This window comes from Lethenteron reissneri, chromosome 16 (genome assembly GCF_015708825.2).
Source record: "Lethenteron reissneri isolate LAM-NWPU_2019-01 chromosome 16, ASM1570882v1, whole genome shotgun sequence".
Classification (NCBI taxonomy): domain Eukaryota; kingdom Metazoa; phylum Chordata; class Hyperoartia; order Petromyzontiformes; family Petromyzontidae; genus Lethenteron; species Lethenteron reissneri.
The window spans coordinates 2,112,131-2,129,935 of NC_083794.1; the positions used below are offsets into that span (position 1 = coordinate 2,112,131).

A 17,805-nucleotide genomic window follows, 5' to 3' on the forward strand; every position below is an offset into this window, starting at 1 on the left:
TAAGTGAAGCTGCAAGCCAATTACTGATGCGGGAGAACTTACATACCACACATTCCTGCCAATGCTGCTTTCATCAGTGGAGTATTTGTGTCTCAGTCACCACTGCTTCGGTACTCATCTGGCATTTGCTGCAATGCTAGATGGATGGCTGGCATCTTACTGCAGCTCTAGACGAATGGCTGGCAATTTACAGCAGTTTTAGATGTATGGCTGGCAATTGACTGCAGTGCTAGACGGATGGCCAGCATCTGACTGCAGTGCTAGACGGATGGATGGCATTTGACTGTAGTGCTAGATGGATGATTGGTATCTGACTGCAGTGCTAGACGGATGGCTGGCATTCACTGCAGTGCTAGAGGGATCCCGACCACAACGTCTGGATTCCTTTCTGAGTAATGGTTATTCATTAAATACGGTCTATGAGTCGATTACTTGTCAGTTGTTTAACTATTTAGCGAATCTGCTAAATATAGCTCTCGAAATGTACCCAACCCAACACATACTTTAAATAATAATACTATTTTAGATTAAGAATGTGTTTGTTTCAGCTCACAGGGCATATTCCTGTATTTATAACATCTTAGTCATAATTGATATCTAGTCACTGGCATGTAGGGCTTTAACTGCGAAAGTATTCTTAATTTAGAGGGAAATTATTGTTTGCACCAAACCCTTCTTTTTTAACCTTGTGAGCTTGCATATTTTTTGAAGTATGTCATTGGTGTGATCCATATTTTATTTCGGGAATTGCATACACGTGCCTGTATATATATTTAAACAAGGCTTTCTCCACCTCTGTGCACATTTACCAAAATGCCTAAACGTGTATAAACATTCGCTTATCGGCTGAAAACACATCAACATACAGAGGACTCTAGAGCTTGGAAAATCATTGGTAGCGCCGGCTTATCCAGCTGGCTGCTCGCCTTCGAGTTCCTCTGTGGTTCCTTAGCGATTGTGAGAGGTCCGATTTACATGAATGGTGACCACACTCCTATATAACACTAAACAATAATGCAGCAGGAGAATATCAGAAGTGGGGAGGCAAAGGCATAAACCATCATCACACAAACTCATCCTGGCAACGGCTTTTGGCTGGCCATCGAACAAAGACGGTCACGGCATCGCTCGCACTTTCAGATGCGCTTTCGCGACTGTCTGGAAAGCACTTCGTTCCGATATCAGGAAGCCCCTGGAACTATGAACTTTTCAGTAATCTAGATTGAAAACTAATTTCTTTAGAACTGCTTTTTGTGTTAGTTCGTTGTCCTTCCCCCGCACATCCGATAAGCACTGTTGGCTACGTACAGTGCAAAAGAAGTTCACCAAACATACGTGCAGGCTACAACACCCATTGTATACCTTGTTGGTAGTATACTAGCTCACAGCACCTTCCTCAGCAGCTTATGAGGGAAAATAGGAGACATTTATTTGTCTTTGCATGCACATTATTTTCTGGCGCATGAAAGAAAATTATATTTCTTAAAATAATGTGAAGGCAAAACCGCAGTCCTTACAATTGCTTGCTCACGCCACTCCTGATGGAAGGGTCTCAACGATAGGGAGCTCACGAGGGCCTATCTAGAGGGGAGTTGGCCTACTCTTCCACACTAGGCACGTCTTAGAAGAGGTGGGAGTACGCACAGTTTTCCCCACCACACGTGACCTATCAATCGACTAACTGCACTACTCATGATATAGAAGTTTGTTTAAAAATTTAATAGATCAGAAGCATCACTTCATAAATAACATGTTGAATGTAATCGACCTTTGAGCTAACAATTGTATTGAGACACTGTATATTTTTACCGCATATTCAGAGCTACGAGAAGAGAAAATCTGTATCCTGTAGACAAGGCACACTGCATTATATCCTTGCACATTCAGAGGTATAAGCAGTTATTAATCAGATCAAAATGACAAATACTGCTGTGGCGTTCTACTGGGGTTCAAATACATTGCTCTGCATTGACTTCCCTGAAATTTGTCTCCATGTGTGATCATCTTAGCTGGCATCTGTTGCACACTCGAAATGAAGGACGTTGGTAGGTGCTCCAAATCGAGGGCAAACGCATTTTTTCTGGTCAATCTGTAAAATGCAACAGCACGTGTGTCACACACAGCAATCCTCAACCGAGTTGCCATTAACCACGCTGACTGGTGTACCAGTCTCGTTAATCAATAACAGTTTCTCTTCAACCCAATTCTATTCCTGATAAACCATCTTTGTCTTTGACAATAACCCTTGCACTTCACGATTCGAATATTCGTTTAATCCTAAGCTGTATGTCTATCTATATCATCCACTTATATCGGTATCTTACACCCATTATCTATATTGTATTTGTACAGTATACGAACTGTATTTGTCACCATTGTACAACTTACTACTGTACTATTCTCAATAGCATTGCAAGTAGTCATACTCTGGGTGCATGGGCATGGTTATAGAATAAACAGTATTAAGATTAGAGAATTACAATTATTAACTACAGTACGTCATCCTTTACAGTGCACAATACTAAAACCCCTCCTATTAAATATATCACAAAATAACAATTCAAAGCCAAGCTTGAAGTCAAGTCTAGAACATTTCTATAACGATCAAAAACAACCTATGGGTCCTTTACCTGCAAAATGCAACAGCACGTGTGTCACACGCAGCAATCCTCAAACGAGTCGCCATTAACCACGTGACTGGTGTACAAGTCCGGTTAATCAATAACCCTGCCAGCCACCTACAGGCCCAACTCAGTTATCACACGCTGGTGTACACACGTGCATTGATGCACTGCACAGCACATAAGGACTTTCACAAAACCACACTTTACTCCCTTGCTGCACGAGGAAATAATTAAAAGAGTGGTCCATTCCTAATGTGCCACACATCTATGGCTTGTTATTAAGTCATTTTCATGACCTAGTACATCTGCCACTTTTTCTCTATAGCTTATGTGAGTCAATTATTTGTATTATCATCATCAACATAATTTTCATGGGAGAACGCAGAGGCCTCTTTGTCAGTGGTATTTGCCAACTATTCCCTGAATGGAACACTAAGACTATAATAGATAACACAACAACAGAAGAGCGTGTAATCATTTTCTAATTGTATGTTGGTTTACACAAAAATTCACGGGACACATTAACCTCTCTGTCCCCTGCAGTTTATTCCCTTTTTAATGCTTGTAAAAATCATCACAACACTGATTGACCTAAATGATCTGTGTCAGTTGCTAGGCGTGACATCCGCTTTGCACTCAGGCTTAGCGTTGCTTGGTGTTTATTTATCGGACAGCCTTTATAGTCTTCAGAGCAGTTGAAAAACTTGAGCGGCATGGGCTACGTTGATCCACAGTCGCCTTCATTTAATTCTTAGATGAGAATACAATAAAAGTCAAAGCGATTTGCTGCTCATCTCCTGTTTACAACTCTGAGTCAGTTGGAAAAAATCCACATCCCAATGACAAGGGAAAATCCACACAAAGTGGTACACATTTTATAGACCCTGGAATGGTGCTGATGGGCTAAGTCAACCCTCAACTAGGATCTAAACACACAATATTTCAATTGCGAGCATCTTGCCCTTCTGCTGAGCCACTGGCAGTGGGATCACGAGTGCAGGAAAAGTGTCAGTGCACGAAGGATGCAAGCATCTCGTAAATACAACAGTGTACTGTTTAGAGCAGAATGTATATGAACTGGCTGCGTTTGCACATTCTTTCATAACTTTTATAATTGTATACACACAGATGCAAACAATGCACTTTGGAATTACGTAGCGTATGCATGCGTAGTGATTTGAGTACATTTCGTATAAAAGTTAAAAGCAAAATTAGTATCAAACGCCCCTTATTTTGAAAAAAAAAGCAACGAACATAACATCCTCACCGCTGTCCGTTGATCTCAATCATCGGCGGCTACGTCAAACATAATATAAAACACATTGGGGAAGTTTTTATAATTTCCCAGTTATGTTTTTTGTAATATTATAAAGCACCAAACGCTGTCCTCACCATACCCCAGAGGCAAGGTTGTCTGGGCTACTGGTCAACAATTGCATGGCTGCAACTTTATCTTTTCTTTTTACAAGTATAACATTATGTAATGCATTAAATAAATGAAAAATAAACAAAACTGTTTAACACCAGGCTTTCGCGACCAATATTATTAATAATATAGGTTTTGTTTGGGCTAGATCGTGTAAATATAAATGTGTAGCGAGTTCAACTGATTCGCAGACGTAGACTTGGAGGCAACACATTTATTCAACTCCAACACACGGGGTAACTTTATCTTTAACAGAATAACAATCTATGGTGGTGACCACCAGGCTAACTCGACTAATTACAACATAACTGCTACTACGGACCGGGACCAACAGCTTGGGTCCATGTTCACCTGTTGGGGACTCGTTGAACGAAGAACATAGACGAAGGTTTCTTCCAGGATGAACAACAACCCTAGTCCCTCTCGGGACCTGGCTGATATTCTCTGCAGCATGGCTAGCTCCGCCATTGGCCACGACCACTTTCCAGAATCCTCGGGAAGGATCTGGGTCCCAATCACGTGACCACTCCTAGTGCCCTCTGGGGGTCCCTTTGTAGACTTAACTCGTCACGTGTTCTCCCGGGTCAACCAGAGTGCCATGGCCTTGAGTAACCTCATCCTTCGGCCGGCTCTCACACACTGTAGGGTTGGCACTGCACGCAAAGCGTGGTGCCATCTAGCGCTATCAATCAGCGCTCACCGGGCCCCTCTAGGGCCGGTACTACACCCACACCATTGTGGTATCCGCGATGTTGTTACACCACACGTCCGTGCCTCTCTAGGGCCGGCACTGCACGTTGACATGCCGTGATGTCACTACAAATGTGTTGTTAAACTTGCCACCACCCAACACAGCCAATCAGTTAGGTTTGTCACGTAAACATTTAAATGTTTTGTAAACATTGTCATGTTTTGTTTATATGACAAACCTTACTAATTGGCCATGTTGGGTGGTGGTGGGTTTAACGATACATTTATATTTACACGATCTAACCCAAAAAAACACTCTATTATGCATAAACACAACGGTTGTCTACGTAGGGTGTGAAAGGAGCTCCACATACATGCATACGTACAAATGTGCTTTCACCATACTCTGGAGGCAAGGTTGTCAGAACTACTGGTCAAAACTAGGCATTGGCCTGGTAATCCAGTATGAGTTGTGCAGTCACATAATCCATCCAAACCCAAATCAGCTGCTGTCCGTTTGAAGTTGAGATGTTATGTCCCAATGAGTGTGGGGCACCCCAAGATCCTGCGAATGGCCAGATCTGTCGTGCACCTAATGTGCAGCATGAAAACCTACCCTGACACAATTGCGCTCCTTATGGGAAGAGAAAAAAAACACAACCCTTGCCTTTTTTGAGATCGCTCCAACCCTGTCTTACGCTAATGAGCATTCCTCGCCTCTGAATGGTTACTGGTGATGTATGAAGCACTGGTTTGGCCTAGTTTGTTATGTGTATATGTTTATGTACGTAGTCATCCGTGCTCATCGGAGTTTGGACAACTCTCAGTGGCACATCCAAGGGGGGGGGGGTGGGGGTGATCTACGCCCCCCTTGAAACCCCCTTTTTTGGTAACTAGAAATAATCTTGGGCCCTATTTTAAAAAGCTTGAAATTTTGGGACTGCTCCCCCCAATTTGTAAGTTTCTAGAGCTGACTCTTGAGCACTCTTGCCACATCTGGGTTGGCTCTTGTAGTTCCTACCTTACTGCTTAATAGAACACTAGATTGTTTGCCCGTCCTAGGATGGAAGCTGTATTATTATTTACGAAAAAATTGTGTAAATTTAATGGCAGTGAATCTTACACGAAAGTATGTCATCAAACACCTCACTGCATTTAAATGTAGCACTGTATTAATGGCAGTGAATCTGGCACAAAACGAAGTCATAAAACACTTCACTGCAGTTCACTGTAGCACTGTATTAATGGCATTGATTCTTGTACAACACTACGTCATTAAACACTTCACTTCATGTCACTGTAGCACTGCATATAACTGACCTTCAATTTGTTCAAATTCACTGCTCTGATACTTTATTATCTTCTACTTTTGGTCGCTGGGGTGTAAACTAATTGTAATTCGATAACATATCTGGAAAATCACCGATAAATGTCTATTTTACCATAATATAGAAGCATAAATTAGACTTACCTTCTGTCCCAAGTGCTGAAGAAATAAAAAAGACACCAAATCCACTTCGTTGCTGCGTAGAATTATTTATTAGATTCACTTTAAATAAAGAAACGTCAAACTTAAAGCGAATTTGCTAAAAAACGTCTTTCCGCTCGACCTTCTTCTGCGTGAGTGTAAAAATCCACCCCCTCATGAATATTAATGACGGGGGTGGGGGGTGCGTTATGTGGAGTGACATCACGCGCATTACCTGTTCTTACAGATTAACTCTAACAACATCAACAACCACCTGCTGCGCTTTAGCTGCCTGGTGTTCGGCTCATTATTGTGAGCATCACTCCTCTGCCTGAATTGATGTTGAAGGGTGACTGCCTCCAACTGCCCAGTAGTGTGCTTCATGAACCTCCTCCACAGAGGCCAATATTGACACTGCTGGTACTCGTTATCAGCAAGTCCAACCAGCACCACGTCCATCTGTACCACATCAGTAAATGTTTTCTCTAGCCTGTGCCATGCATATTTATCCCCCTCTATCCATCCAAACAGAAGCTGTTTGGGCATGCGGGCTACATGAGCCAGCCAACACAGTTTCGCTTGCTGGAGGATCTCACTGATGGCACTGTGTCCATATCTTTCAAGGATATGTGAGATCCTTACTCAATCTAGTATTGTTAAACCTAGGATGGATCCACATTTTACAAGAGTAGAGAAGGGATGGCATAAATGTGGCCGAGAAGATCCGAACCGTTGTATGGAGCAATAGTCAAGGTAGCTTCCACACAGATGTATCCAGCTGATGAAAATATAATTCCGCTCAATTGATTCGGAGTAAGACCTCCACTGCCAAACCGGAGCTGATCTTTAGCACACTGCCCAGTTATGGAAACTTCTCCAATCTCCACAACATCCCTATCACTCATGGGTAGTGGAAGGGGGAAAGTCGTTGATGACAAACTACCAAGTTAGGTGATTTGTTTTTTAGGGGGCTGATGGTAAGGCCCCATTTCTCAGTGGCATGCTCCACGTTCAGCAGTAGCACCTCCAACTTGTTTTCAAAGTGAGCAGCAATTACCGGATTATAAGCATACATAACATGGTTGACCAATAGGGAGCAATTAGATTCATGGAAGTGAGAAATCACACACACACGTTGGAAGGCAATCAGAACCGGCGCCAACAATTGCCGAAGCTTGACCGCATGTGGGCATCGACTAATCATATTCACTCCAAAAGACAAAGATTCCCCATGTAGCTTTAAGATACTCTTCGGGGCAAGTGCTATTAGTAAGAACCGATGAAGGCCGGCACGGTACATACAGGGGTGGGGACCCAGCACAATGTGTGACCGCCTTTGTCTCCCTGGTGGCAATGTTTACACATCGCAACAGGTACTCATTTGAGGATGAGTCGAACTAGCGGAGGCCCAGGAGCAGTTCAGATTGTCGTCACTGGTGTTGGCCGTGAGCGGGAATCAAACCTGGGAGGCCGGGTTCGTAGCACAACGCGCTAACCACACATTGTATCACCGCTCCCCACCAAAGTGCACCTGGCCTGGCACAGGCGCCGTGGTGACGTCACCGTCACTTATTGGCGAATGGCAGGTATTGCTATTGGTATTATTGGCTGAGCGTGCCACTCGGCATTAGCCTGGAAAGCCAGTCTTCTAGTCGCAATGCCAAATAATCCATCCGACTTATATCAGCTGCCAACTTTTTTAAGCATTGAGTGCGAGGTGTCCCAACTCCAGGTCCAGCTTACCGGGCAAATGTCCAGTTCCCTTGGTGGAGCAATCGTATGGTGTGAGAACTACTCTGGCACAGACTTCTGAAGAGAAGAGCTCTTGCCTCTTTTGAAGTCAGTTCAGCAGTGCCACGGTGGCAAGATGTTAATTACCTTGCCTGGTATACAGGACGTCGTTGTTTCGATCCCGACCCTGACGTCTGCATATTTTGAGTTTGTATGTTTTCTCCGTGATCGCGTGAATTTGTCTCTGGGTTCTCCGGGTTTTCTCTCCAAATTTAGAAATATGCGTTCAGAGTATTTAGTTGCTATATATTTCTGCACAATATGCCACTTAATTGAGCTATTAGCTCATTGGGCCTTACCTGGTAAAATAAAAATAAAATTGATTAGTGTGATAATTTAGTCACAATTGCGAATGCGACAACATGTTTAACTGCTTTACCCTTCTTCTTGGTTCTTTCGGTAAAGTCACGTAGAAGGGAAGTAATAAAATAATAAAAATAAAACATAATAAAATCAAATAATTCTCACGACGTTTCGGCTACAACGCAAGCAGCCGTCTTCAGGTGAAGAATGAGACACTGCCAAGCTAGGAGCTTATATATAAGCTGAGTTGGAGGTGGAAGAAGAAGAGAGCCTTAACAAAAGAATGTGCATATCAAGAGGAATTTAGCATATTCATGGAAAATGCGTAGGAGGTGGGCGGGGGGGGTTTCAAAGTCATATTATGCCCATGCATTATGCAGGATCAGCAGCACCAAAGGGAGGGGGGTAGCATTAACAAAGGGAGGGCATGTTAATAGTATGTAGAAGCAATGAAACATGTGAATGGGAGAACGGTGGCAGGAGACCCACAGCGGAGCAAATAATGCATTCCCTGTGGAGAACACAAGATACACAGTTAATGCCAGTGAGTGGACTGCGGTTTGAAAGTCACCATAAACGTGAACAACAACTGTAATTCCCATGATTGCCCAGGTGGATTTCAGTGGTTGCTGTTTGTCTGTTTTTTGTGCATTTTAAACGACTGAGGTTACTCAGAAATGTACACAGCTCAGATGATAGGAGCAGTTATATCAGAGTAAAATTCATCGAACAAGATTCCGATACAAGTGGAGTGAAACCCAATCATTGCTCAGAAACATAAACAATAGTCAGTTATGAAAATTAACCAATTAATGTAGTACGTTAGTTGCCATGCAAGTTACAACAGAGAGGTGCAGTGCCCTAAGATGAACTTGCCATCTTGAAACTAGAGGACGGACAGATTCTATGTTTAAGCGGTCAGAGAAAACAAGTTAATTTGGATTCCAGATTGCAGTATAGTACATGATGGGACATTGAAAAACATGGCCCGCTCAGCCCAAAGTGTTTCTTTGCAATAAATTACAGTTTCACTAATTTCAATGTAAATAAAATACTGCAGCGAGGAAATGTATTTTACCAGCAATTATAGCCCACGTTATTAGTAAATTAATTATTCTCGAGTGGACAGAATGTGAGATCCTTGAGGATGACACATTGGAAAGGATGGAGCTACCCAGCAGCAGACAGTAATATCTCATACCGTGTACAGAGTCATTCACTGCACGTCAATCATCAACATAAAAAATATATATGTTTAGCTCTGAGAACTGGGTAGGGCAAACATATTTGAGAAATAAACTACGAATCTCATTTTAATTGTCTGTAAGGTCTTTTATTCGAGTTTTCAGAGTCGTGTGTTTGCGTGCATATGCATGTACTGTATGTGTGTTGGGTGTAGCTATGTGGGGAACAGTAGTGTAGGTTAGCGTGCTGCGCTATGAACCCCGCGAACCCGGTTGCCTGAGTTCGATTCCCGCTTACGGCCAACACCAGTGATGAATATTTGAACCGGTCCTGAGCCTCCCCTAGATCGACTCAGCCTTAAATGAGTACCTGGTGCAGTGTGTAAACATCGCCATTGGGGAGACAAAGGCGGCCGGGCATGGTGTTGGCCACCCATCCCCTCGTGTGTCACAATACCGGCCTTTATAGGTGTTCGCTAACAGAACTTGATCCCAACAGTATTTACAGGTGATACGGGGGATCTTTGTCTTTGTTGGGTGTAGCTATGCAGTTGTTAGCAAAATGATTTGAACCCCAGTGACCTGTGTTAGATTTCTATGGATAGAATCACCAGAATGTGATTGTGGGCCTTTTATGGACGACTGCTTGCTTAACGAATCTTATACATTGGCATGAATCTATACATTGACATGAGGTCTTCTTTCTTCGTAAGGCTGCTCATGCAGATGCAGAGCAACATCTAACATTTCACATTCAGGTGGTCAAGTCAGACCAACCGTGCCAGGAGTATCACTGCGATGCCTTCGTTGTATTTGTGGATCGGGGCATTGCGTCTGTTCTGGATGACCACAGTCGCACGCTACTGAAGAGTTTGTTTTAATATCTATTTTTCATATGTTTTTTTTATTGAACACGAGCCCGTTACAAAGCACGAGTGATGGTGGGAGAGGTGGGGGTACAGATATTTCGTGGACAACAAGCCGGAGGCCAGGTGCCCACAGAGATTGGGAGAGGGAAGGAGGCTGGGCTCACTGCTCCAGTCACGCAGTAGGGGCAACGATGGGGAACGTGGTATTTTTAGGGGAGGGGAAGATGAGGGAACGGATGGGAGGGAGATAGAAAATGTACCCAACCAGAACCGCAAACTAAAACAATATAGACGCACCGAGTGAGCCGGTCATTGTTATAAATCCTGTGGGGCAACAGGTACATCATGCCTACCCATGGCATGATCCATTTGTGCACAAAGTATCCACATCTACTGATGCAGTTTAGTGTGGCCCATGAACTTTGCGGAAATTCAAACCCAGGGATATTCTGTGTTGGGCCTGTCACAAGGTGTTCGTGAGTTCTTCTGAACTCCATTCAGCTCTCCAAGCTTCATCGAGGGTTGAATACACATTGTTGAAGGTTAAGCGCAAGGGGTCCAAAAGGGACTTGCGTAACTACGAGATACAAGTATGTGAACATCACTACTGGGATGACTGAGCTGAATGCTGTCCACGTTAACCCCCTCATGTACTGTGATACTGCGAGGCTGGCTTAGTGTAGGGAATTATCGTTTGAAGGCACTAATGCTAGAGCACAAGGTACACTAATCCAAAATAATCCACTATTATTGTACACTATATTCCTATAATCCCATAAATAGGCATATATGAGTATAGGGCACAATGCGGCCTAAATGATGCGAGATGGATGTGACCTGCCAAAATAATACCCAGAACATCATTCTGGATAGTTCTGGATGAAACTAAGCACTGCTTATAGCTCTTGTTCCTACAGTTGAAGGACTAGTTTATAAATCTTTGCTGCATGTGTGTGTTGCGTGGTGGATGCGTATATCTCCCTTGAATGTCCCTGTGTCTCGCAGATAAAGAACGAGCGGAATATGCTGAAGGTGGTGTCGCGCATGCATCGCATCACCCTCATCTTCCACCTGCTCGTCGACCAGTTCTCCGTGATGGAAACCATGACCCCTCTCGACTTCTTTGATTTCAGGTAAAACAAAAGAACAAAAAACATTCAATACAATCTCAGTTTGAGATCTTGTTTAGCGCGCCTTTGTGCTAATACTTTCATTTAGCGTCATTCATGCTAATAGCATCCCACAATGCTGTACATTAATTATATATTAGAACCAACTCCCATTATACAGCCACGACCTTTTGAAACCCCTACTACTGCTGTAGTGAGTCATTGCAGAGCCACTTTTTAAGAGGCAAAAACTTTATTCTACACTTAGGCAACATTACACACGGGACTAATACACATATTTGACACTCTCGTTACACCCGGTACTACATACAGGAAAACTATAATTGGGTCAGAGCAGTCAACATGCTGTCTAACCCACAATGTCGAAGACGTAGACATAGCACTTGAGTTCCACTCCACCTTCAGACAGCCCCGATATTCGATTGGAGCTTCCCTTTTAATCCTCTTGGCACGGCCTGGCTCCATCTCCGGCCGCGCCTACCTCGGGAATATTCCCGAAGGTTCCAGGCCACCTTACACCTGTTGCCTCTCTTGCTCCACCCTTAACCACGCCCCCCTCAGGAACTATCCAAGACGTTTCTCAGCTACTCTTCCCGTGTCCCCTCGTTCACCTTTCGCCCACATTCCTCACCCCGGCCCATCACGTGCTTAATCCGGTGCCGGGGTGACTCATGCCCCCCCTACTGCCAGCCGCCCCCACCACACTCCCCCAGTGACCGACTCTGTGGCAATTACCTGCGGCGCTGGCAGAGGCTGCTATCCCCTACTCTGTCGGTAGGACTCATCTGGTTCCTTTCTGCTAGCACCCAGTACCATGCCCCTCGTGACCCACTGTATGGTACTGCATAGTGTGTTAGCCTCAGCGCCCATTTCTACAGCACTTGGCGCTACGCACCATAGTGATCCATTTAACATCACTACATCACCCCCCCCTTATAAAACTCAGCCATCCTGGCTCATTCCTATACCTTGCACAGCGAGACGAACCACCGGAACACAACACAAAACAAAATTGAAGCCCCTAGCTGTTGTATCCTAACCCTTCTTCCATAATTGAGATTAATAATATTTGATGATTTTTATATATTATCTTTTTACTTGTTTTTTTTAATGAGTGAAACACACCAAAGCGCACCAAACTGCAAAACACCAGGTGTTGTTAAGTAATGAACGAGAGGAGGGCTAGGATGACAGAATTGCAACCTTGCTTCAAGGCAAAGGCAGTGAAAGGAAGCAGAGGGCCTTTGTCTAAGTCATAACCACAGAAAGCCAGGAATCATCACTGATTGTGTGTTAGGGATTCCGAGCTAATTAGAACACGTGCACACAGAAAGGGAGGTAGAAGCACGCCTTGTTCTCCTGCAGCTGAGGAAACATAGATAAACCCAAGAAGGCCAAGAATTAAATTAAGTGGGTCAGCTCAAGGCTGTGTGCACAGGGGGGGGGAGGCAGAGACAGTGCGGGGGTCACCAGAAGTTCGCGTTCGCCTAGTTAAGACAAAAAGCTCAATTATTCTGTATTGCTATTAAAGTAACGTTAAAGTCGGAATTTAACAACAGGGTAGGCTAAAGTTTGATATTCACACCCACTCCAATTAAACCAGGTCACAAGTACGCCTACTGAACCATCACCATCATTAAGTCAATATGAAATGTTATTTCCATACTTTAATGCTTTCTATACAACTCGACCCGAAGCATATGCATGAAAAGACAAAAGTAAAACTTATGAAAAGCCAGGATAACGGGATGAATCACCACCAGGTCGAATATAAATACATAATAAAAAAACGATGTTAAACCCAGGGTCGGAGAGAAAGGGAGATCCCGGCCGTCTTTGTATCCCCGCAGCGCGGGATGGGAGTGTGTGTACGCTCGGGGAGACGCCTCCACTTGGGTCGGGCACCACGATGGGAAACGACAGACCTTGGGTTACATGCGGAATCATGGCTGTGAAATAGTAAGGGACAAATGTTAACTTAAAACTTTTGGCCATTTCTTTGTGCGCCGGGTCGGAGAGAGCGTTGCCCCTCCCTCCAGGTGGTGCGAACAAAGACGCCTATGAGACATTTGTGACGTCTGTGTTTTGGGTTCATGGGGAAGGCCAGACAGGAGATAATGTTGCGCCCAGACAGAGAGACGACCTCGAGGCAATTTGTAACATCTGATTGTTTGCTCGTGGGTTTTATGGAGGGAGTGGGACAACTGAATACCGTGAGTGATGCACACAAGGACATACGGACGTACGGACACACACGTGGACACACCTGCCTACGGACAGATCCTGACACAGCAAAAATCGGAAGAAGCCCCGCCTTGTGGGCGGGATCCAGGGGGAATTTTCGGCATAAAGTAAAGGATCCTGAGCATTGGAAATCAGTGCGACGGGAGGGTCCACTCAGAAGCTCGACCGGGAGGGTCGACTCAGGAACGAGTGTGACGAGAGGGTCCACTCAGGAGTGCGACGGGAGGGTCGACTCAGGAACGAGTGCGACCAGAGTGGGTCCACTCAGGAGTGCGACCAGCGGGTCCACTCAGGAGTGCGACCAGAGGGTCGACTCAGGAGCGAGGGCGACCAGCGGGTCGACCCAGGAGCGAGCTCGACCGGGAGGGTCGACTCAGGAGCGAGCTGCGACCAGCGGGTCGGCTCGACTCATCTTCAGCTCGTCAACCTCTGCCGAACCGGGGGTCTCTGCTGCCACCGGAGTGGTGAGCATCGCTGTTCGACGACAACCCAGAGCTGCACGCTGCGAGCGAGTTGTGGGCGCCACCTACCGACCGGGTTCCGAACTGCGACAGCGTATCAACAGCCATCCGAACCAGTTCGCCACGGTGACAGGGGATCGACTGATACGTATGACGCGCACTGCCCCCTCACCACACGACCACCAGGCGTCTGTTTGACCTAAAGAATCGACTCCGAACACTGACTATTCAAGACAACTCTTACCACTCAAAAACACTCGAACCCATAAGCCATCCGTGGCTGGAAAGCATCGCAACGAGACCGAGTGATGGCCCTCCGTCGTTTATAAGAGTATTCTTAATTTTTATCTTTAATATTTAGTGGGCTGTACTCTTAATCGCATAAATTCCCAACAGATCCATCAATACGAACTGATTCTTGGCACCTCCTTCCGCCGAGCCACGCTCACGTGGGGAGTGGTGGCCCACCGGATCCTTATCAGGTGATCTGGTCCCCAATTAGTAAACTTGGTATAAGATAACGAGCTTCGGAAAAGGAGCACCGTCGCAGGCCCTTACTCCGGGCCGTTCTGTTGTCAGATAACCTGCCGATGTATCTGTTGAGATTGGTGCCTTTAAGAATAATAACTGTTTTTGATTGTGTTTTTTTTATCGCCGTATAATCTTTCAAGTATCTTTCAGTCATAATCGCCGCACGTACTCGCATCCTCTACAGAATATTCAACTGTTCCGTGACCCAAGGTGTTAACAACGTGATAAGGGTTGCGTATGATCAATAAGGAGTGCGGTACTGCGTGAACAATATTGAGTATAATCATTCATTAACGTTAAGGTTTTCTTAGCATAATATTTGCATGTTTTAACGACTCTCTCTCTCACTAAGAACCATCGCGTTATGCGGGATCCATGTGCCGTTGTCAAAGTGAAATCAGACAATCGTTGATGATACTGTATTGATGCCGTATTGACGTTCCGGGATTGAGAGTTCGCATACTATATCATAGTTAAGGTTGAATTAGTAATAAATTGATCAATACAGAAGTGGTTGTGTGATTCTTTCCTGAAATCTATGCATAAGATCTGCTTCTGCGTTGAGATTTGAACTTGGTGACCTTAATAAACACACTAATACATACTCAGTAAATGTTAAAGCGATAACGGGGTGAACCGGGGTCTGGTTATCATAACGACTTGCGTTATCATAATTACACCCACTCGCATAATTAATACGATTACCTCTCGAATTGGCATAATTAAAATGTGCGTAATTACATAAATTAACATATTTCCGGATAATTACACATTTGGCCAAATTTCATTTAATTATTATTATTTCCACTGAATATTCATAACCCACATATACAACATAATAATTTCACCCACGCACGCATACAACATAACAAATTTTCATACCCAACATATACAACATAATGGGGGCTCGTCTTCCGGGATCTCTCGCAGACAGTTTATGCATGAATTCAGGAACGAATCACTGATGTGTTAATCAAAGTGTTGTGAACTAACGTTGCCTTGTGATTGTAAACGGGGGTATACAAACAAAACGCGCTCTGAAGGGAAATACCAGAGTAGCAGAGTATAACAAAGACAGCTGGGCTGAGATTATTTGCTCGAGTTGAACTGACGCATCCTGTGATACAATTGTTTATATGCACTCTGAAAAGAAATATTAAGGTAACTCTTGCCATACTTAAGATGCTAGGATTAAGAATAATATTTGAATGGGTTACGGGATACGGGGAGGTCGTATTTAAACGTACCGACCAATCTGTTACAAAGCAGTACAGTCAGAGAGACATATGGGAAGGGAGCTGTATCGATAACACGAACACACCTCGGGGGAAACTAATTGACTGGATAAAAAGTAACGAAGGCAAACACGATGCAAAAACTGCAGAGAAGGCAGGACAGGACTCATACCTTCTCACACAGGCGTACAGACAGGGATTGTGGAATGAGGGAAAATTTGGAAAGGAAACGGGAGAGAAATCGTCTCTAATAAACGACGAGAAATGTCCTCACACCCTCGAGAGGGAGGAGAAATCAAAGCTCGCGACACCAGCGAAACTCACAGACGTTGAGCCACAGAATAAATATGGAAGTAACATCAAATCACTCTCTTGGGTACGTGGACAGAGTCCAGGGATTGATCGCACAAAAGTTAAAGTAAAATCGCCAGGACATGGTACACTAAGGGCAGAGGCAAAAACTGAAGGGAAATGGCAACACGAGCGACACGGCCCTGGGCGCGCACACAGGAAATGCACACCACTTAAACACAAGAGACACAGCACAGACCAAAGTGACAGATTGCCTGATGATAACTTGTTTGATGATGACGCTGTCAGCAATCAACTTTCGGAATACCTGTTCACCAGTAAAACCCTTAAGTTGATGGACAAGGCTCTAGTCAGAATTCCCGATTTTGACCCCCACAATAAGACTATGGATATCCACACACATATCGCGACAGTGGAAGAGGAGGCAATGATTAGAGGGCTGAGGAGACGGGATGAAAAAGCGAGTTTGTTGAAACGGACCTTACATAAAGAATCTATTCCATGGGTAAAGTCACTACCACACAAGGTTAGAAATGATTTTAAACAATTGAGCCTGGCAGTGATTCGGAAGTTTGGAGAATATTCGACACTCACTGAGGGGTTTTATGCTGTAAAATCGATGACCCAGGGCATGGACCAAGATCCACGTGACTACCTCGTCCAATTTAAAAGAGCGTATTACGCAGGCGATGTGAATCAATACCACGAAGGGGATAAAATGTTCAAAATTATGTTTTTTGAATCCTTGAGCCCAGAGATTACAGAAAGGGTGAGAATGGTTTTGAATCCAGAAACCGCATCCTTACGCCGCATAGAGAGCAAGGCGTACATGGCATGGTTATACAGAGCTAAGAATCATAATTCGGATCCAGAACACAGGGAGAGGGATGAGGAACCCAGCCTCTCAGAGAGGAATAAAAATCACCGAGCAGTCCCACCATGCAGAGAGCAGCAGAAACGCACGCACACATGGCAAAATAACCCAGAGAGAGGTTGGCACGAGAATGAGAGCGGCACAAAGCCGAACATTCAGGAGAATCGCAGGAGGGGGAGGTTCAGAATAGAACCATACCAACACCCCATGCCCCGACATGCGCAAGGTCAAGATTACCCACAGGGATGGCGAAGTAACAATCCAGGAAAAATTTGGCACCCAAATGGGAAAAACACTGGGCCAAGGGTGCAGGAGAATCGTAGGAGGGAGAGGTTCAGAGCAGAACCATATCAACACCCCATCCCACGACACACGCAAGGTTCAAATTACGCACAGAGATGGGAAGATAACCACCTAGCGGGAAGGTGTTACACATACCGCGGAGGTATGGATGCGAACATTCACGAGAATCGCAGGATGGGAGGTCAAAAACAATCGATCCAATTCCGACCAATTCCTCCACCGGCTATACCAGGAGGGAATAGAGGAATAACACAGAATACGGTCCAAATACGTGATGAACCATCCACAGTGATTGAGAGCGGGCAGCCCATACGCGCCACACCCGCCGAGGTGTTAAACCCGGCGCTCAATGTGAAATAC

General features: G+C 44.7%; 1 protein-coding gene across 1 annotated transcript in view; it reads left to right on the top strand.

The window, feature by feature from the left end:
• Nucleotides 1-17,805, top strand: part of TDO2 (tryptophan 2,3-dioxygenase) — a 130,869-nt gene that overhangs the window by 32,249 nt on the left and 80,815 nt on the right. The window contains exon 5 of the mRNA XM_061552202.1: nucleotides 11,361-11,488. Within this exon, the coding sequence (XP_061408186.1) occupies nucleotides 11,361-11,488 (128 nt within the window). The remainder of the gene's footprint in view (nucleotides 1-11,360; nucleotides 11,489-17,805) is intronic.